Here is an 18,439-nt window from a genome sequence, read left to right on the forward strand (position 1 = left end):
AAAGAGTCACTACATGAAGTTTCTACAGAGCTGATTGGAGGAGAATAAAAAAAATAGAGAGAAGGGAGAGGAAGAGGATCAGGGGAAGTGGGAGAGAATGAGGAGATAGATATGGAAAAGGAAGAAAAAATTACCAACGTCATTTGACCTGCTGCTGCAGTCATTATTTCCCACAGTTCCTAAGTCTGCAAAATATGCAACATACAAAAACAGCAACAACATGTAGCCTTCAAGCAGCATGTAACAACAGTTTGGGGGCATACGGCCACGGCAAGCTCCTCACGGCGGGTTTCCCCACCGAAGGTTAAAGGCTAACTGTGCAACCTCACCAACGGCTTTACAGTTAAAATCAAAATCAAAAGCAACACATTTAAAAAAAAAAAAGAGACACTGATGAGCCGATGTGGACACAGACACATGTTCTGAGTTTGAGTTTAAGGCCTGAGGACTTCAAACTGCATCATTAATTAGTAAGAAAGCTGTGAGTGAACCTGTCTGATGGCTGTGAGCATCTAAGGAAGTCCTCTTTGTATCACATGGTGGTTCAAAAACATAGAACCTGATCAGCTCAGACTTTAGTGAGGTTAATGTTAACTTGAGCGTGCCTGCAGAGCCGGAGTCCAGACATGTTCAGTAAAAGTTTTATGATTCAAGAAGCAGCGAGTTCAACCAAGCCGGTGTTGAAGCGTTAAAATCTGCAGTTCCACTAACGTCCACTTGAGGCCGACTCAAGCAGCGAGCCAGTCCCTGCAGACTTCCGCGTTAATCGACTTTACAGCAGAAATAATGTTCGGAGTTATTCAGCAGTTAGCAGCTATCTGTGCACTGCACCCATACAGTTTATGCTCCTGTTCAAGTCTGGTAACTTCTGACTCCAAATGTTTAAGTTCATCTTTTTTTAAAACAGTTTTTATGCATAATATTCAGCACTTTACTTTTAAAAAAAATAATAAAAATTTGTGGCTTAAACCCAATGTAAGCAGGAACCCACAGCTGCCCTTAATTAACAGTATTATAATTATCTAAATGATTCTTTATGTTTCTGTAATTGTTAATCCACCTGTATGTGAAAGCTCTTTAATCTAAACTGTATTTTAGTGATAAAATAAAATTATTATCGTTATCCATAAATTTTTGAACTTATTCTTTAAAAAAAAAGAAAGAAAAAAAAAGAGAAAATAGTAAAGAAGATTTTTTTTTATTAAGATGCCAAATTATTGTTATTTACTTGTGTTCCTGATTACTTTCTGACTTCTCAAAGAAATCCCGTGTGAGAGCTTTGCATGACTGGGTTGATGGTGTTAGTAAAGCTGTAATGTCACATGACAGTAAGGATAAACTGTAGTGAGAATTAAATTTTTAGTCCTGATTTTGGTGCAAATTCAAACTTTTGAAGCAATTTAATGGGTCTGATGGGTGTCTCTGTCCGTGCTTTACAGTTTAAACATAACAGAGGTGTCAAAATACAATGTGTGGAGGCTTTTATTGCCAAACTTTAATTGAGAATCAGTGCAGCCTATTTTTCCCTGGTTTAAGAGTGTTTTGGCTAACCTAAACATGTCCAGACTCCAGCTCAGTAGGAAGCATTTAGTGTAGTGACTCTGACACATGAATGATAAACTGCCTGCAAAACAAACAGTTTGTTTTGGTCCTGAGAAAAACGATCCAGCTCTTAATGCTAAAAGCTGCGGGTTGCTTTTATCACAGGGTTTCCTGCTCTACCTCCTCCTGCAGCTAAAAACAAAGCTGATAAGAGCAGAGAGTGAAACACAACAATAACACCAGGGTCATTGAACTGAAACACAGAGCAGTCGATTCTCTCCAGATTTATTTTATATCATTCAAACATTTAAAAAGACATTCAGGCGTTCGTCCATCTGATGACTGATTTTTGTGACTTTTAGTCTCGCATCTGCTCTCTCGAATGTTTCAGTTTTCATTTTAGCTTCTTTTCGTTCATTTTTACTGCGATGCTCTTATTTTGTTATAAACCAAGCTCTTCCCTTTTTCTACCTTTTCTTTAAAAGCACAAAGTCATGCAATTAAATTCAAATAAAGCCGAGTTGGAACAAATGTTTGGTCATCCATCTACAGAAAGTAAAGGTCAGGTTATTAATGGTTTAGAGGGATTAACATTTCCTGCAGTTGCCTTTGCCTCTGGGTTGCAGTGCAATTAATCAAAATCTAATTAAAATCACGATTTTACAATACAGTGCAAAGTTTATTGTTTCAAAAGTTCAAAAAGTCTGTGTTTTTTCCATCGGTTCTTCTTTGCTTTCTGCTCGTCTACCATGCAGGTCTCCCAGATACTCACCTAAACTCCCTAATGTGATGACCGTGTGTCACTTCACCTCCTCCGCCTCTTTTGTCCCTGCGTTTATTTGTTTTCATTTGACTTAAATTTAAAATTCATACCCCTGTAAAAAGACATTTTTAAAATTTCAGTAAATAAACGTGATTACTATTTTTGTCGTAAACGTGGAGTCCTGCCTTATTTCAGTTCAGGACCAAAGGACCGGAGAGAAGACAGCGTTTAGTCTAAAAGCATTTTTGTAAATGAGCCTGCTGCTGTCTCTGTTTAAACTAATTTCGTCCTCTGCTTTGATTTAAATTAGGAGTGTTAAGAGTCTGCACTCCCCTTTGCTCAGCTGCTGTTTTTCAATCGCGACGCAAAAGCTGCGTGATAAACGTCCCTCTAATGTGAAGCTAACAGATCACGAGGCAAAGTGTAGTCACTTTAAAAACGGTTCATCTGCAGGGTGAAAATGAACAAGAAGCACAAATAGAAAAAAAAGATCGAATGAACAATGTTACAATAACATGTGGTCACTGAAAACACACAGACCTGAGCTACCTTTAAATACAAAAAGATCCAAATCACTCTGAAGAGCTTCCTTCTCTGGACTGCTTCCACTCAAGTCCAACAAAAACTAAAAGTAACACCTTGAAGCTTTGGCAATATATCAATGCAGCTGGGATGAATCACTTCATTAGTCATACAGGATAAAGTCTAAGTGCTGGGGACAGAAAAAAATAGGTCACCTCCAGAAAAAGCTGCAGCAATCGATCGTTAAAGTGAGTCATGACACAATAAAGGGGGGTCAAACATCTACTTGAAAGGCTTTAAAGTGTTTTTAAATGTAACTCTGCCAGAGGAAAAGCCTATGACAAAGCTGGCATTTAAGCCAGGTTTAATATCTCCTTTGTTTGGGGGGTCAGACTGTGAGCTGCAGCTGGTTTGATCTCTCACCAGAAAACTTACTGAATCTACGTTAAGGCTGAGATAAAATCTGAAGGTGTGCATTTTAACCTGTGCTTGCTCTCCGTGCAGGTTATTTTTAGTCTGTGTGGTTGAAGCGTGTGAGCTGGAGCAGCTAAGTGTCCTTCAGGAGGGATTAACGAGACTTTTAATCACCACAACAGGACACACGCCTAAGGGCAGTAACTTACAAATACCTCGAACTGAGTCAGTCGTAAACACGAGAACACAGTGGAAAGAAAATCATGAGTTTCACAAGAATCAGTTAAATAAGTCAGGAAATGGCAGGTAAATCATTAAAAGCAGGTTAATTAACCCCCAGGCCTTACATTACCCCTCATTTTACCTCACTGATAAAGCAGCTCAGTGACGCCCACATTACAAGGAACTTTCTGAGGTTTGAGAGGAAGTGACACACAGACTGGACGTAAACGAACACAAACACACAGAGGAGGAGGACGAAGTGTGACTGCTTTTACCTTTATGAGTGAAGTACAAACAATAGCGCCAGCATTCACCATCGGGTTGTGCGGCTTATCTGCAAAACAACGAGAGCTCCGTTAGCGTGCTACGAAGGATCAAAGTGCAAACATTCGGCCTGAGAGCTGTGCATATACACAGATCAGAACACGAGGGTCAAGTGCATACACAGTAAACACTGACTCAAGATAATACAGAGAAACACAGCGGAGGCTGCAGCAGCTGAAACAGTCACAATATCTGATTTGAAGTATAAAACCGAACGAGTCTCTATGTAGCTTGCAAAAAAACAGATGTATGTAGTCTAAGGAGCTGAGAAAGAAATGAACTATACTTCTGTAGGTTTTGTGTATATATGTATATATATATGTAATGCTACTGTTAAGTGTTTATAAGCAAGTTTTTGTTGTTCATACAGTGGACTAACAAAGATTAAGAAAAAAAACACTCCAGGCCTGCTAAAAACCACCCACAGGGCAGATTTTTGCTGTAATGTGTAAAGAAAAGTGCGGCCTACTGTATCTAAAGTGTAACTTTCAACCTGACTGTTTGATGGCAACTGGCCGCTTGTTGATGTTTGTGTAGCTGTAAATGCAGGAATGTGCTGGTGGGCTGACAAAGTGTGTTGCAACTTGCTGCTGTATCTGTGGTATGCTGCTGATGATCTAACTCTAACCGTCAGGACTCTGTGTACATCACACAGCCCAGTGAGAACCATCTGTATGTATGGACAAGTTTAAAACTTATTGTTGTTACTACTGTACAGGAGTGCAGTGTTTACAGTGTTGTGTGAGTGTGTGGAGGCGTGGGCGTGGACAGGGACATAGTGAAAAATAAATCCAGCACTTTCCTCCCTCAGATCTCTGAAAGAGCTTGAACGCTTACATCACCTGAATTTCCTTGTGGTCATGTGATCTGCTTACACAACATTATCCCCTTGCATGGCTGCCCTGGCAGAAGGCGGGAGAACACAGGAAGTGACCATGACATGTCTGCAGTGTGAGCCTCAGCCTGGGGATTCTGGCATTTCCTCTCAAAATGCCCATTTTTGAACAACCCAACCACGTGTTCTCCAACAATGCATCTGACTACTCACAGCTCTCACACTCGTTCTAACCAATGCTACAGCTAGCTGAGCAGCGATGGCAGGCCGTGATAGCCTCCCCCATCAAGCATTGCAGTGAGATGCAAGCGCACGTCCTATGTTGACCCCCTGTGCATGTTTTTAACCCTACAAAAAGGTAGAGTGCCAAGACATGTGGCCAGGCAAGGGGGCTGCTTCGCTGGATTTCTGACTCATTGTGATTTAAGAACATCTGACCCTCGCATCATATCTACCACTTAAGTCTTCCGCCAACTTCCTGTACCCTGCACTAGCTCTTCATCGCTTTACTTGGAGGACAAGGTTTAATAAAAAGTCCAAGACAACTCACCATCTTCATTCAGGAAGAGCTTGTTGAAGCGGAGGCCGCTGGGCTCCTTCCCGATGAAACTGTGCACGTACTCCGTGCTGTGGTCGTGCACGGCGACGGCATACTTCAGAGGCTTCACACAAGACTGCATGCAGAAGGGGACCTTAGTGTCTCCCACCGTATGTCTGCAACAAAAACATAAAGATAGGACGTTATCAGAGCAGGCCGCAGGCTGCGGGTTCAGTGATTAGAGACAAGAAGAAGCCAGAACAGACACATGAAAACAGTGAGTGTTTCACAATTTGTAGGAAAGGCACGATAAACTAAAGTAACACTGTGTAAAAACAAAACCGTTATCTTTACAACTGTCAAGGTTTGTTAAACAAACTTTTATGAAAGTTTACAAGCACTAATCAGAGAACAGGGTGATCAGAACGCCTCCTGACATAGTTACTGAGAAATGGTTATTTCTTTACACGTGTTTTGTCTTTTCTGGGAAATACAAGTGGGATCAAATCAACAGTTTTAACCAGCTTGAACCAGGACCGCCATACAATAATTAAAAAACAAACAAACTGGTTAATCTAATGTTTCTCTGAAATATAAACACTGACCTTCACAAAGATTACTGCACTAAAACAGGTACTATAACGTATAATGTAATATAACACCTTAATTTTTTTTCTGCGGTTGCCTGGTGACTGTAATGATTTATTTCTGCTGTCAATGACCTGCTGCAGGGAGCTATGCCAATTGAAGATTAATTGTCCAACAGAGTTAACCTCTGGGTGACCGTGTTTGAGCATAAAGGTGATTGCATAGGTCGCCCTGGTGGGCTGCAACTTGTCTCCTAGCAACCATTCTCTCACAGATTGGTAAAGACTTGCAGATAACTGCTGTTGACTTTATAAACGCAGATTACCAACAAGTTGCAATTCATCTAAATCAGTCTGTGCGATGAGCTCAACATGTCAGCATCTCTTTGGAGATGAGCATATATACAAGCAACTGAACTCGACTCAGCTGCTTGTTTTCTGATTACGTTCCTGTGTAAGAGCGTTCGGTGTCATTCTGCAGTTAAATTGCTGTCCTTTAGCAGCTTTGTCGCTATTTGTGGAAGAAATTCCGTTTCAGATCTCTGAGGTTCTGGCTGGAATCTAAATGTAAATAAATAATGTGAATTTCTGATTTCTGATTTTGCAGACACCAACAGATTTGCGATTTTCATTGATTTAAAGTTCATTTTATCAAAAACAGTTTGCATGAAACTCCAACTTGACTTTGTTTAACTGCAACCTGATAACAGTCTGACTCCATCTTACTGGTGTTTTAATCGCCATCACAGGCCTAGTCCCCGCCTGCAAAGCAACTACATCAAAGGTAACACCATCACTATTCTTTGGGTTGTGCCACCAACTCTAACAACTAATTCTAACCCAGTATGACTCCAGTAAGGATGTTAGGATTTCGGGTATTTGCATCCTTGACCTTATTCATTCAGTCACTTTGTACAGCTCGTGACCACAATTAAGTGCAGGACTGCATATCAACAGGTAAATCCAATCAAAAAACAGCAGTTAGAATTTACCGATCTGCTGTGGAAACTTCTGTTTCTTCTTCTTTCTTTAGGTCTTAAAAAATCTTAAGATAAGATGAAGGTGAAAGAGTAAAACACAGCACCATCTCAGAATCATTAACCAGGTTTCCTGAGGTTTTAATAAAAAAACAATGCGTAAAAACTGTCCTGTTAGCGTTCCTCACTTCACTCCTGGAACATTATTGTGTTATTATTTAACCAGCAACAGTGTGTGAGAACCATTAAGCGAACATTAAGTATTAATGTGCTACCAGCGTCTCACCTCTGCCCGTCCACCGTGCACAGAGAAACCGCCCACAGGTCGGGGCTGAACTTGGCCAGCTGAGGAATGTAGTCTGCAACCTGAAAGAGAGGGCAGGCAGGTGAGAGAGGAGGCAGGTCACCTTACACTGCTGACGTCTGCAGAGGCTCAGGCTTCAGCACACAGCACACACACAGAGCTGGTAATACACAATAACAAACCTCAGAAGGAAGAATCCACCCTCGGTCATTCAAATTAAGTTAAATTAGGACAACATGCTAATTTATCTTCAGCTACCATCATGACAGTGGCTCACTTCCTGCACTCTTATTATTCAGACTAACAAGGCCCCTTTTAAAAGCAGTTTCATATTAAACACGGCAAACACCTGTAGTTTCTGTGAGTTAAAAGCTCTAAAGAGTCCGTTTTAAATAGTTCTTTCTACTCTTGGCTTAAATGTTTCAGGTTAGCACAGAAGCCCAATATAAGATATATAAGGATCGCTTTAAACTAATAATCATGCAAAACTACTCTAGAAGAGTCCAGGAATAAAAACATGAGCTGGAAACATCAGATCAGATTCTTATCAAATAAAAAGAAAGTCTTCATCTTGTCTAGCAGAGCACCAGTTTGGCTTAGAAGCCGCAATTTTTCTACAGAGAAGACTTTTACAAACAGGAAAACACAGCTAGGGAAGCAGCGACTGAAATTGTGAATTGATACTGATGTTTAAATTTAGGATGATATTTTATTTAAGTCTTTCTTTTGTTAGTGATTATTTCCTCTTTGTTCAAAGGAACAAGGAACGGGTCATTTATCTGATGTGACACCTTATAAATACAGACCACTATAACCAGGGCTGAGTCTGTATTTCTGATAGATGGATGTTTGCAAACTGACTAAACACAGCCACTAATTTCGCCTCTGCTTTTTTAAAAATTGTTTTAGTTTAACAGGTCAAACATCCTCCCTCCTACAACCCTGCTGGAGTAAACAGCCCTCTATTAGATTGTTAGTTTTCCGTTTAATTTAGGGATATTAGCCGATATTTCTCCTTTTTATGACTTTGCTGACTTTGTTTTGAATGCCTGAACGTTTTCACAGCGAGCGCCAAACAGATGACGCAAACAGAAATATGCTGCCAGTGAAAATCCTGCACTCTTCTGCGAAAGTGACAGCTAGCTCACAGCGGCCTCAAAGATCCCTTTAACTTGTCTGAGGGCAGATTTTTCCCTCCGAGGCTCGACTGATCCAAACTTTCGACTGCACCTGAGAAGAGACTGATGGTAATGGCTAAATTATAACCATGATGCAGAGAGAAAGAAAAATCCATGGATCTAAGGACACACCTGTCCTCCAGTGAGATTTTTGGCATTCTCATACAGCTCATCAATATGGGAGGTGAAGGACTGGAAGTCTGGGATGACGAACTTCTTGCGGAAGGCCTGAGTGAGCAGGACAATGTTGCTCTGGACACACCTGATGAATAAATCACAGAAAGCATGCTAAAACATCGGGACTGCATGCAACTGGAGGTAAAGTTTGCAACCCTGAAGTCTGACAAACTTTTGTGACGTGTTTGATGAAGAAGCTTCATCAGAACAGTTTGATCAGCAGCTCATTTTGTTCTGGAAGGAGCCTGATCCAACATGAGCGCACACACTGATGAATGAGAGATTTCACACACTGTAAAACCATGAAGGAAGTAACCAAAGCTAAGCAGCAGCGCCAGCTGGGATGGATCAGTTTAACTGACAATTTTGTTTGAATCAAACCCCCAAATCTTACAAACGAGGGCTGTTCCATACATCGCACGTTTTGTGTGTTAGTGACGTGACTTCAGGAGATGAGTTTGAGGTGAGGAGGAAGAGGACAACATTTTATTAAGATGCTGGCGGTGTTATGTTTCCTTTGTGCTTTTGTTTCTTTGGCGAATGGGACCCCTTCCCCAACAACACATAGTTAAGATGCTTCATATCTTGAGTCTGAAAGTGCAGGCAGGAATTAAAGAGCTATACGAGCACATGAATGCCTACGACCTCTCTCCTCCTCCACCTTGATATACTCCCCAGCCACTGAATTTAAATATAGTGGAGGAACATGGCGGCTTCCACAAACCACAAACCCATTCCTATATTTTTAATGGATTAAATGTAAGTTTATGAAACACATCAATTAAGAAACACATCAATTAAGACATAATTTGCACATTAATACATATCTGTATATATTTATACTATGAGTACTTAAAAAAAATACTAACTCTGTACCTTTAAAAAGCTCAACCCAAAATAAACTGTCCCTGATAGAAAATATTTTCACTTTCACTATGTGACAATGTTGTGTAGCACCTGACGAGTTACAGGGTTAAGTTATTTCAGTTATTGTTAAGCAGTTATTTTTTACTTTTACTTAAAATTTCCAGGGAAAACACTGCCTGTGCTACTTTTGTGCTCACATTTTACTTGTGCTGTGTCACTGTTATTGCTGCTCCTGGCGCCTTCTTTCAATATATTCCTACTTTGAAGTAGGTAATATGTCATCGGTGACAGTAGCTCACTCGAGAATGAGAATGAAAAACTCCCTTGTTTTTCTAATGCTGCTTGCAAGCATGAAGAAAATGTTCAGTAATTTCTGGCTGACAATTAGAAAGACCAAAGAACAGTCACAATTTCACATTCTGTTCACTTTGGGTTACAAATCAAGCGCACCACCTTATTTACAGCGGTGTGCTTTCACCCCTCCTGAAAGCCGGAGAAAACGTAATTTTCACTCATGCTACAATGAAATGAAGGCTTTCACTCACTGCAGCAAATTATTGCTAAATATGTTAATTTTAAGGAAATCCTTTTTTTTTTAAAAAAAAAAAGAAGAAAAATGAATGCTTTAAAGTGAGTAACTGATAGCGTTAAATAACTGATCGAGCAGGCCCTGTGAATGAAAAGCTAAACTAATTCTGCACAATCAACTGCCTACTTCACACTTGATGAATATATTTTTGTACTCATATAATAAGGAAATTCAAATACTTGAATTTGCTTATTAATAACACACGACCATCAACATGTGCTGAATGCTTTTTGAGGCTGCTGTCAGTGCAGTTTCCTTGAAAAAATGAAGAAAAAGGTGGAGATAAAAAATAAATAACACCATAACGAGCAGCCTCACTTCTTGAAAAGGTGCCTGTCCAGTGTAACGCCATCTGAAGTCTTCTTTAGAGTTTCTTTCAGTGTTTCCATGCACTCCTTCAGTCGTGGATCTCCGGAACGAAGCCCCGTGGCTTTCAGTGCCTAAAATTAATTAAACAAAGAAGTTTTGGTGAATATTTTTCACATTTTTAACACAGAAGTCAAAACTGTTTGGATGAAATATCCACATGAATACTGGGAGTGAAAAATGTCAGTTTACAGCCAACCAGCAGGTTTCTAGTTTTTATGTTTTAATTTATTTATTTCAATTAACTAACATGTCTCCTAACACCCAGTTGCAGTGCACCATAATAACTCTGAATGTATGTGACCAAGCTGAATCTGAAGGACTTACTGTGAGAAATTTGTGAGCAGGAATCGTCTCTTGACCTTCGGCCACTGTGTAGAAAAGCAAATCCTCCAAACTCGGGAGAATCCCTGCGTTTCTTCTCCTGGGATAGAAAGAAAAGACAGAAAGGAGGCAATGATTAAGTCCCCAAAGCAGTATCGTCGCCTAAAAGCACTTTACACACGAGCTCTGATATAAAGTAACTGCAGCCTCTCAGGGTCGTTGACACACAGCAGAATCGCCCTTTAACACAAACCACACTACACCGTATTCTCACTTTTCAAGCCAGTGTAAACACAGAGCTTATCTTTGGCTGTTGATACAGCCATTTACACATTAGTGACGGATCTAATAGAAATAAGCAGGCCAAGCGTTAGTGACAAAAGGTGTGTGTGTTTGTTTATACAGTGAATCCGAAAAACGGCTTTACTCTTTATAAAACGCCACATTACTGAGTCTATCCTTTTATAGATGTAAATGAAACAGCAATGATGATGATTCATCAGGAGATGAGATGACAGATGTACTATAAACAATATGACTGTTTGTATCAGAGACAAAGTTTAAATTGATACTTCCGGCGCCGTCTCGGATGGCAGCCTGTCTAACATGCTCTCTACAGTTGAAAATTACTTTCCTATTTTGGCGGCTCAGGTCGTTTAATGTTTGTAGGAAAATGCTGACAACGTTCTATCACTCTGTGGTAGAGAGTGTTGTGTTCTTTGCAGCTGTGCTGGGGAGTGGGGTGAAGACAGCCGATGCCAACAGGCTGAACAAACGATTAAAAAGGCTGGTTCTGTCCTGGGTGTCAGACTGGAGAACCTAGAGGAGGTGTCTGAGAGGAGAATGCTAAAAAGCTTCTTTGTATCATGGACAACCCCTCCCACCCCATGCACGCCTCCATGATGGACATCGGAGCACACGCAGCAAAAGACTCATTGCCCCGAAATTATACAACTCTTCCTCACTCTGTAGGTGATTTTCCTGAGGATTAATAACAAAGCTATTCTGTTCCCATTCAGACCGTGCAATATCACCCAACAGTTTTTTCATTGAATGTTTGTTTCATCTCCCCATCATATGCTGCTACTCTTGTATCCATTTGCACAAAACTATGTCACTTTTACAATCACCTGCACTGATAGCTAAGCTAAGCTATTTATTTTTTCAGGATATAGTTATACTGTTACTTGCTACAGTTATTCGATATTATATTTTGCACTATCCTAATGCATATTACTGTATACTTGTATTCTATTGTACATATTGTATATCTTATTACTCTGTTCCTGTCTCTCTTGGTGCATTGTGCATGTGTATGACAAAAGAATTTCCCTCGGGATAAATTAAGTTCTTCTTATCTTGTCTTAAATGGTTTTGGAAGGAAGAGAAGACGCGCTTTAGAGGAATATTTGGTACATCTCAATCCAATAGAGCATATTTGGGACATGATGGAATGGCAGACTGACATCATGAATCTGCAGCAACATTGCTCAGCAAAATTCCTGAGCAATGTTTCCAGCAACTTGTTGAATTTGTGCTGTGATATTGTGAAATTATATCTGAGGGCAAAAGTGGGCAAATCCAGTTTTAACAAGGTGCATCTAATAAACTGTCTGGTGAGTGTGTCCTTGTGTGTATGTGCTGCCATATTCTGGTGCAACGGTTAAGTCCATGCACATTTATACTTTTTCCTTATTCACTGAATTGAGTGAATGCATTAAACAGTGTACACTGTCTCCACTTAAATAATGTTGCAATAGAAGCATCTATAATTACATAAACCCCCAAACTACGTGACCGCTGCACACAGGTTTGGTGGTTGTGTCTGGATCAGACCTAAATTCCAGAAATTCTCCCGTCTTTGGTCCCGTCCAGCCCTCGGAGGCTCTTGGATTAATAAAACCAACACTGTGGCTCGTTCACACGCCGGGATGACACCGCAGCAGAGGAGAAAAGTTAGCTCGGCACAGAGAAGCGTTCAAACATCTGGATTTTTTTCAAGACACCAACAAATTTAACCTGGAAATAAATAAATGAACCACCAAAACTTTGCACTGCACAGACTAGATTTAGCTCTGCCAACAGCCACATCACCATTTAAAATCCCAGGATTCACCCTGCGCTCCTCCCTGCCTTCCTCTCAACTCTTCCTGTTCTCCACAGAGTAAACACTCCACATTCAGCCGAGGTAACGACAGCCAAACGTGTGCAAACACACCCAGATTGACTGAAATGCCGTCAGTCGGGCATGCATGATTCAAAAGATTTATTGACCCGACATCTGCCTCTGCACGCGCAGCAACAATAAGAACAGCACACAGTCGAAAGGAAACTTGCATGCGATATGCATCTAAGATAAATTCTCCACTCTGACATGTGGTAATCTGAGACACTCTTAAGCACAACCTGCCCTCTGATGTGTTTCACGCTGCTGAGCAGTCATTCAGACTCTGTGGAGGAGGGGTTTGCACTGAGATCTTTCTGCTCTGAAACTTGCAGCAGCCACATGGCGGCATTTTGTGCAGAGCCGGCAGAAAACACGAGGGCGGCTTCATGTAATTAAACTCCACACATCAGTGTGGGTTCATTAGTCATGATGAGGCCCATTTAGCTTTTGAATTCATTCATTTATCAAAGCTAATAAATCTCCACTTGGGATTCTCAAGTCATCTACCAGAGCATCCATCACAGAAGAGGTTTAAACAGGATGTGACCACAGACTGGACATCGACATGGATCTAGCCACTGTTACGCCGCTCATTGGTTTCTCGAGTTTCAACATTAGTGTTCAATATACATCACAGCATCTAATTATCGCTATTGGCATAAATGATCCCTTATACACCTTTTTACTAGCTAAAAGTGTCCTGAACCATTATCCTGAGGCAATTAATTCAAATTCAGAATGAAGAGGGTGTTCATGGTCATCAAAAATAGGCTGGGCTTTCCTTAAAACAGCCTGATGATGCAGCTTAACCAATGAAATTTGTTGTCAACCAGTAATTTTTCCAGCAGCTCTAACAATCCTGTTCAGTTTGTTCTTAATTCCCCCAGTCAGGTTACCATACCAGACTGAATTATTGAACATAAGGATGCTTTCAATCAAGCTCACATAACTGACACAAGCCTCTCAACTTTATCTTTAAGAGCTGATATCACTGATAATGCTAATCAATAAAGGAGGAAGCAGTTACTTCTACCTAAACCTGCTTCTGGATGTTTTAAGTCATCTTAGATCATGAGTTTAAAATTCTGGTTGTACCATATTTAACTCTTTGTTTCGTGCAGATTTCCATTGTCATTTGGTGGTGTGTATTTGTATTTGTGTACAACTGCAGTAAAGCTAAATCCTTCCCACAGAGAAACCTGTCAAATAGTACTACATAGTAACCTCCACAGAGAGCATCAGGACTTCTGCTGTAAACACTTTAACATTGGGAGTCTGTGGGGACTGATTTACTGCTGGAGCCTCAAGTGGACATCAGAGGAACTGCAGTGCTGGCTGCACATGCAGGAGTCTCAGGTTTGTTTGGATAGCAGCCACCTGAAGTCTCTGTTCATACACTTTTCCAAGTACTTCAGGTTCACCTTGTAGTTTAAAGCAGCAGGAAGTAGATAAAGGCTGAATCTTTACTTTACTCAAAGCTAACTTAAGCAGAAAAACTGACAGCAGTGTCAAGCCCTATTGAAACCCTTGGACTGGTCCACAGATGACTGAATGAACAAGCCCCATTTCACAGAGTTCGGTGGTTTAAGTGCCCGAGTCTTACAGTTGTCAGCAGCAAACATGAGCTGAACTAAATGAGCAAATCCACCAGACGGTGTTTAACTAGTAGATGGGTAAGGGCTGAATACTGCCTTGAACACCTTGTTTGTCTGCATTTGTCCCTGTAAAAATCCTCACGGACAGATGGCTCAGTCCATCTGCAATTGGATGACTGCTCACCAGTGCATGCAAGAGCTTCCTGGAAACAAGAGCTGAAGAGTAGTCTTCTTTCTGTGCTCTGCTTCATCAGGAGTGCTTTAGCAATGACGGCTGCCCTCTGGACACCCAGTCACACAAGAGTAGACACACCATAGTGCTCATATATCTGCCAACATCAAAAATCAGGGTAACACCTAACCAGACCTCCGGTAAATGCAATTAATATTTAGCCCATTGTTTTACATGGATGCTGCCATCACGTGAAGCTTCTGCAGCTACAGGCTCAGATCAGGCAGCTGCTGGCCATCTACTTTTAGACATTTTGACTTGTTTTGCTTCATTTCGTGGCTTCATTTCACTGAGGGCGGGGCTTACGGATGCAGCCGAAGGACTGGTGGAGCAGACTGGTTCAATTTCAGTTTTCTATTGACAGGAATAAAAGAGGTTTCAGAGAAAAGTGTGCGATTACAGGACTTTTTAAGATGTGCAACTGCAGCCTGACTTAGCTTTTCCTCCTTACCTCACTGGCTGAATATTCGTGGGTATGCAACCCTGCTGTACTCATGCAAATAACAGAAGGAGAAATCCTGCTTCACCTTCGGTGTGAACGCACCCGTGCCAAATATTTAATGCAAGATGATTCATCTGCAATGTCTCAGTCATGCAGTAATGCTGTGATATACTGTAAAACCTTATCACTACCAAATAATTATATATTTTTGCTTTATTTTTTAATCACACTGTTTTAATAAACATATCACACTTGATTTCATAGAAAATAATGAGATAGTCTCCGTCACATACTGACATCAAGTCTAAAAATATCCACATCTCAGCCACTCTTCATGTGATGACAGCTTGGTTTGACCAGCTACTCCAGGAAACACATCAGCCTGTGTTAGATACAGGTTCCCTGATGGGTTTCCTGCAGTAGCTGTACCTACTCTTATCTAAAGCACTGAGAAACAAAGACTACAAGCTAGAGCAATAACTGCATGTTGTGTTGCTTTCATTAAGCTTCATTATTTCAGACAGGAAACCTGCTGACCCTGAGGGATTATGTGAAGTGTGTCTTGGGAGTGCAACATGTGCATTAGCAAAGCAAAAACCAATATCGTACATCTCTGTGGTGACGCCACCCTGTCCATGTGAGTCTTCATTTCGAGGTCAGGAAATATCTCATGAATTTTTTCCAGCTCGCTGCAAAAGGAACGACGTGGCTGCAGGCAGGCAGCTGGAGGCTGCCACAGATGTGGATTTAACCCCCCAAAAAAGACTCAATCATTAGGATTTCATTTTTTTATCTGATGACAGCTGCAGGGCTGCTACTTAGTAGGAAAACTTGTGAATTTTTACCAAAGACACCAAAAATTCCTGCATTTCTCATCAGTTTGTAAATTGTGGCATTGGTATTGTGTAAGGTCAAACATATGGCAACACAAGGAAGTCCAAACTAGTGAAAACTGCAGAGACGTCATTAGTAATTCCAATTTTTAAACAAAATATTTCTTTTGTACTTTATTTGAGGTGAAATATGTTTAAACATTTTACAGTATTTCCCATCTTTACATGACTAAAATGACCTTTTCTTCTTTCCTAAAATACTCAGAAGTGAAGACTTTGTGCCCTATTAGAGTCACAGCCATCCTAAAATCATAATGCAGATCTAATTTTTAAATGATACGGTTTTATTTCTACTTGATATAGTCCGCTAAAACTAGGCCCATCAACTGAAAAAAAATTGGCAGGACTATTGTAATGCGTCATTAACTGGATGTGGATAAATATAAACAGCATAATGTGTCCTTCATTCAATGCTGTAATGGTTTTATGTTAAAATACATGTTTTGTTGTTGTTGTTGTTGTTGTTGTTTTCTACAGGGAGTTGATCGAGTCTGTTAAGTTCAACATAAATAACCTGTGGAGCAGCAGCAGCAGCAGCAGCAACGCTCCAAATGTGACCTCCTTAGTGAAGGTCACAGTAGAAACCACTAGAACCTGCTCTGCTTCCTCCCCAGCACAGCAGCACTCCTTGTCACAGCGAGCGAAACTAAAATAAAAACACGTGCATGTGGATGATCGTAGCTCAGTGAGAAGCTGAACCCGGTCTCCTGAAGACTCGGTGTGGACCTTTTTACCCTCTGCTTCACGGCCTGCTGCTGTTTCACTTTCACAACTGTTGGCTCCCGCTGAGTATTATCTCCTCTGGGGCAGGCAGCTAACAGGACAACACTTACAGATTGGCGTGGTCAACTCAAAATCCCGGTAGAGCGGAAGTGCCCTGATGCGGAGTATTTGAAGACGTGAACATTTTTATCGCCACCTTTAACGAAGCCGGTGGAGCGAACACGTCGCACATGGCCCGAGAGCCACTGATGTCCCACACAGGCTACAAGCTAGCTTATTTTTTATTTATTACAGTTTATTTAAAATGTCTTAAATGAAGGGTTAAACCTGTAAAAATCACATTTAAAAAATAAGTAAACATTTACATTTTAAATAAAGGGACATTTAATGCGGTCATTAAAAAGTGTTCGCGTCGGTTAGCGGTCGCAGCATCCGATCGCGTCACGCACAGACGCCAGATGCGACGTCATGGCATGGCAGCGGGCAACCCGGAGATCTTCTAGAAGGATTTTACTGAAACCTACTTGTCGCTGTCCGCTTCGCCGCCGGCTCCATCCTTCTTCAGCTGCTCCTCTACCTCCTCGGCTTCGGTTTTCACGCAGTAGGAGCGGAGAGAGGCGGCGCGGGGCGCGGTGCGGAGAGCCGGGCGGTGCGCGGCGGCATTGAGGAGCTTCAGAGGAGCAGATGTGGCTCTGGCATCAACGGAGGTGGCGCCGAGGCAGCAGAAGCAGCGGGAGCCTGTCGGCAACCAGGTCTTCTCTCGGTAGACGGGAAAGGGACGCTTGAGGGTGGCTTCAAACAACTCCTTCAGCACTGTCGAGGACCTAAAATGTAACATCTCAATCCTGTCGGGCAATGAGAGAGAAATTCGTGATTCCTAATAAATCCGAGAGAATCTGCGAGGCTTCTGAAAAGCGATTCGAAGCAAGTTGTCTGTCCGAGCGGCGATGACTCACAGACACCGGCTTCCACAAGTATATAGAGCGGAACAGCCACGCCCCATAGCTTTTTATTGGTGGAAATACAGTTAAGTAATTATGACGTACCCTATCAATTCTTCTTCTGTGTTTTTTTTTTAAAAACTGCACCATCGGATATATGACCTATCAATATATGACTAAGTTTTTACAACATGTTTACAGAGAAAAGGTGGCTTAATTACGCTGCTTTTACCGGGTTTATTAGAATGTTATTAGATTCATTCATTCCTTATTATTCCGTATCATTATCATTATTATTATTATTGTTGGTGATGGTGGTTTTGTAGTTGTTATTATCATTAAAGGAGACTTGGTGGTTGAATGAAAAAGTACAAGAGAGAATTCGAAGGAAAAGGCGTATAATGAGTTGTATGTGAGGCTGGACGCTAAGGAGCGAGAAAAGGATTTGTAGTGATTGGCAGGGCATATGAAGCTGGAGAGGACGTGCAGCAGGTTAGGGTAATTAATCCTAACAGAAATCTACTAATGAGTGACGAGAGTGTGCTGAGATGATGGAAGGAGTACTTTGAGGAGATGGTGAATGAAGAAAATGAGAGAGGAAGACAGTTTGTGAATCAGGAAGTGCAGAAGATTAGTGAGGAGGATGTGAGGGCAGCTTAGCAGAGGATGAAGAGTGGAAAGGTAGCTGGTCCAGATGACATATCTGTGGAGGTTTGAAGGTGTCCAGGAGAGAGGGAAGTTGACTTACAGATGGATAAAGTTGATGACATGAGGGCAGCTTAGAAGAGGATCAAGTATTTCCCATGAAGTTATGGGAAATAGTTATTCAAGCTATGTTAATAAGAAGGTTGAGTATCTGCAAGCAGCAGTATGACTTCATGCAGAAAAAAGACCTCTACAGACGTGAGGCAAAGAAG

At 41.2% G+C, this 18,439-nt stretch overlaps 1 protein-coding gene across 4 annotated transcripts in view; it reads right to left on the reverse strand.

Moving 5' to 3' along the window:
* glsb (glutaminase b) overlaps window positions 1-17,559 on the reverse strand; it is a 35,675-nt gene extending 18,116 nt beyond the window's left edge. For 3 of the 4 annotated variants that reach the window (XM_005939829.3, XM_042218554.1, XM_042218555.1), the window contains exons 1-7: window positions 17,106-17,559; window positions 10,533-10,629; window positions 10,158-10,279; window positions 8,339-8,468; window positions 7,011-7,090; window positions 5,173-5,336; window positions 3,739-3,797 (exon numbers count right to left, since the gene is read on the reverse strand). In XM_005939829.3, the coding sequence (XP_005939891.1) occupies window positions 3,739-3,797; window positions 5,173-5,336; window positions 7,011-7,090; window positions 8,339-8,468; window positions 10,158-10,279; window positions 10,533-10,629; window positions 17,106-17,419 (966 nt within the window). In that variant the 5' untranslated portion in view covers window positions 17,420-17,559. Of the gene's footprint in view, window positions 1-134; window positions 3,597-3,738; window positions 3,798-5,172; window positions 5,337-7,010; window positions 7,091-8,338; window positions 8,469-10,157; window positions 10,280-10,532; window positions 10,630-17,105 lie in introns of those variants that run through there. The other variant, XM_042218556.1, reaches the window with a different exon arrangement.
* Between the last annotated feature and the right edge of the window lie 880 nt (window positions 17,560-18,439).

The sequence above is a fragment of the Haplochromis burtoni genome, unplaced genomic scaffold (genome assembly GCF_018398535.1).
Source record: "Haplochromis burtoni strain Fernald_Lab_line unplaced genomic scaffold, NCSU_Asbu1 Contig_20, whole genome shotgun sequence".
Classification (NCBI taxonomy): Eukaryota; Metazoa; Chordata; class Actinopteri; order Cichliformes; family Cichlidae; genus Haplochromis; species Haplochromis burtoni.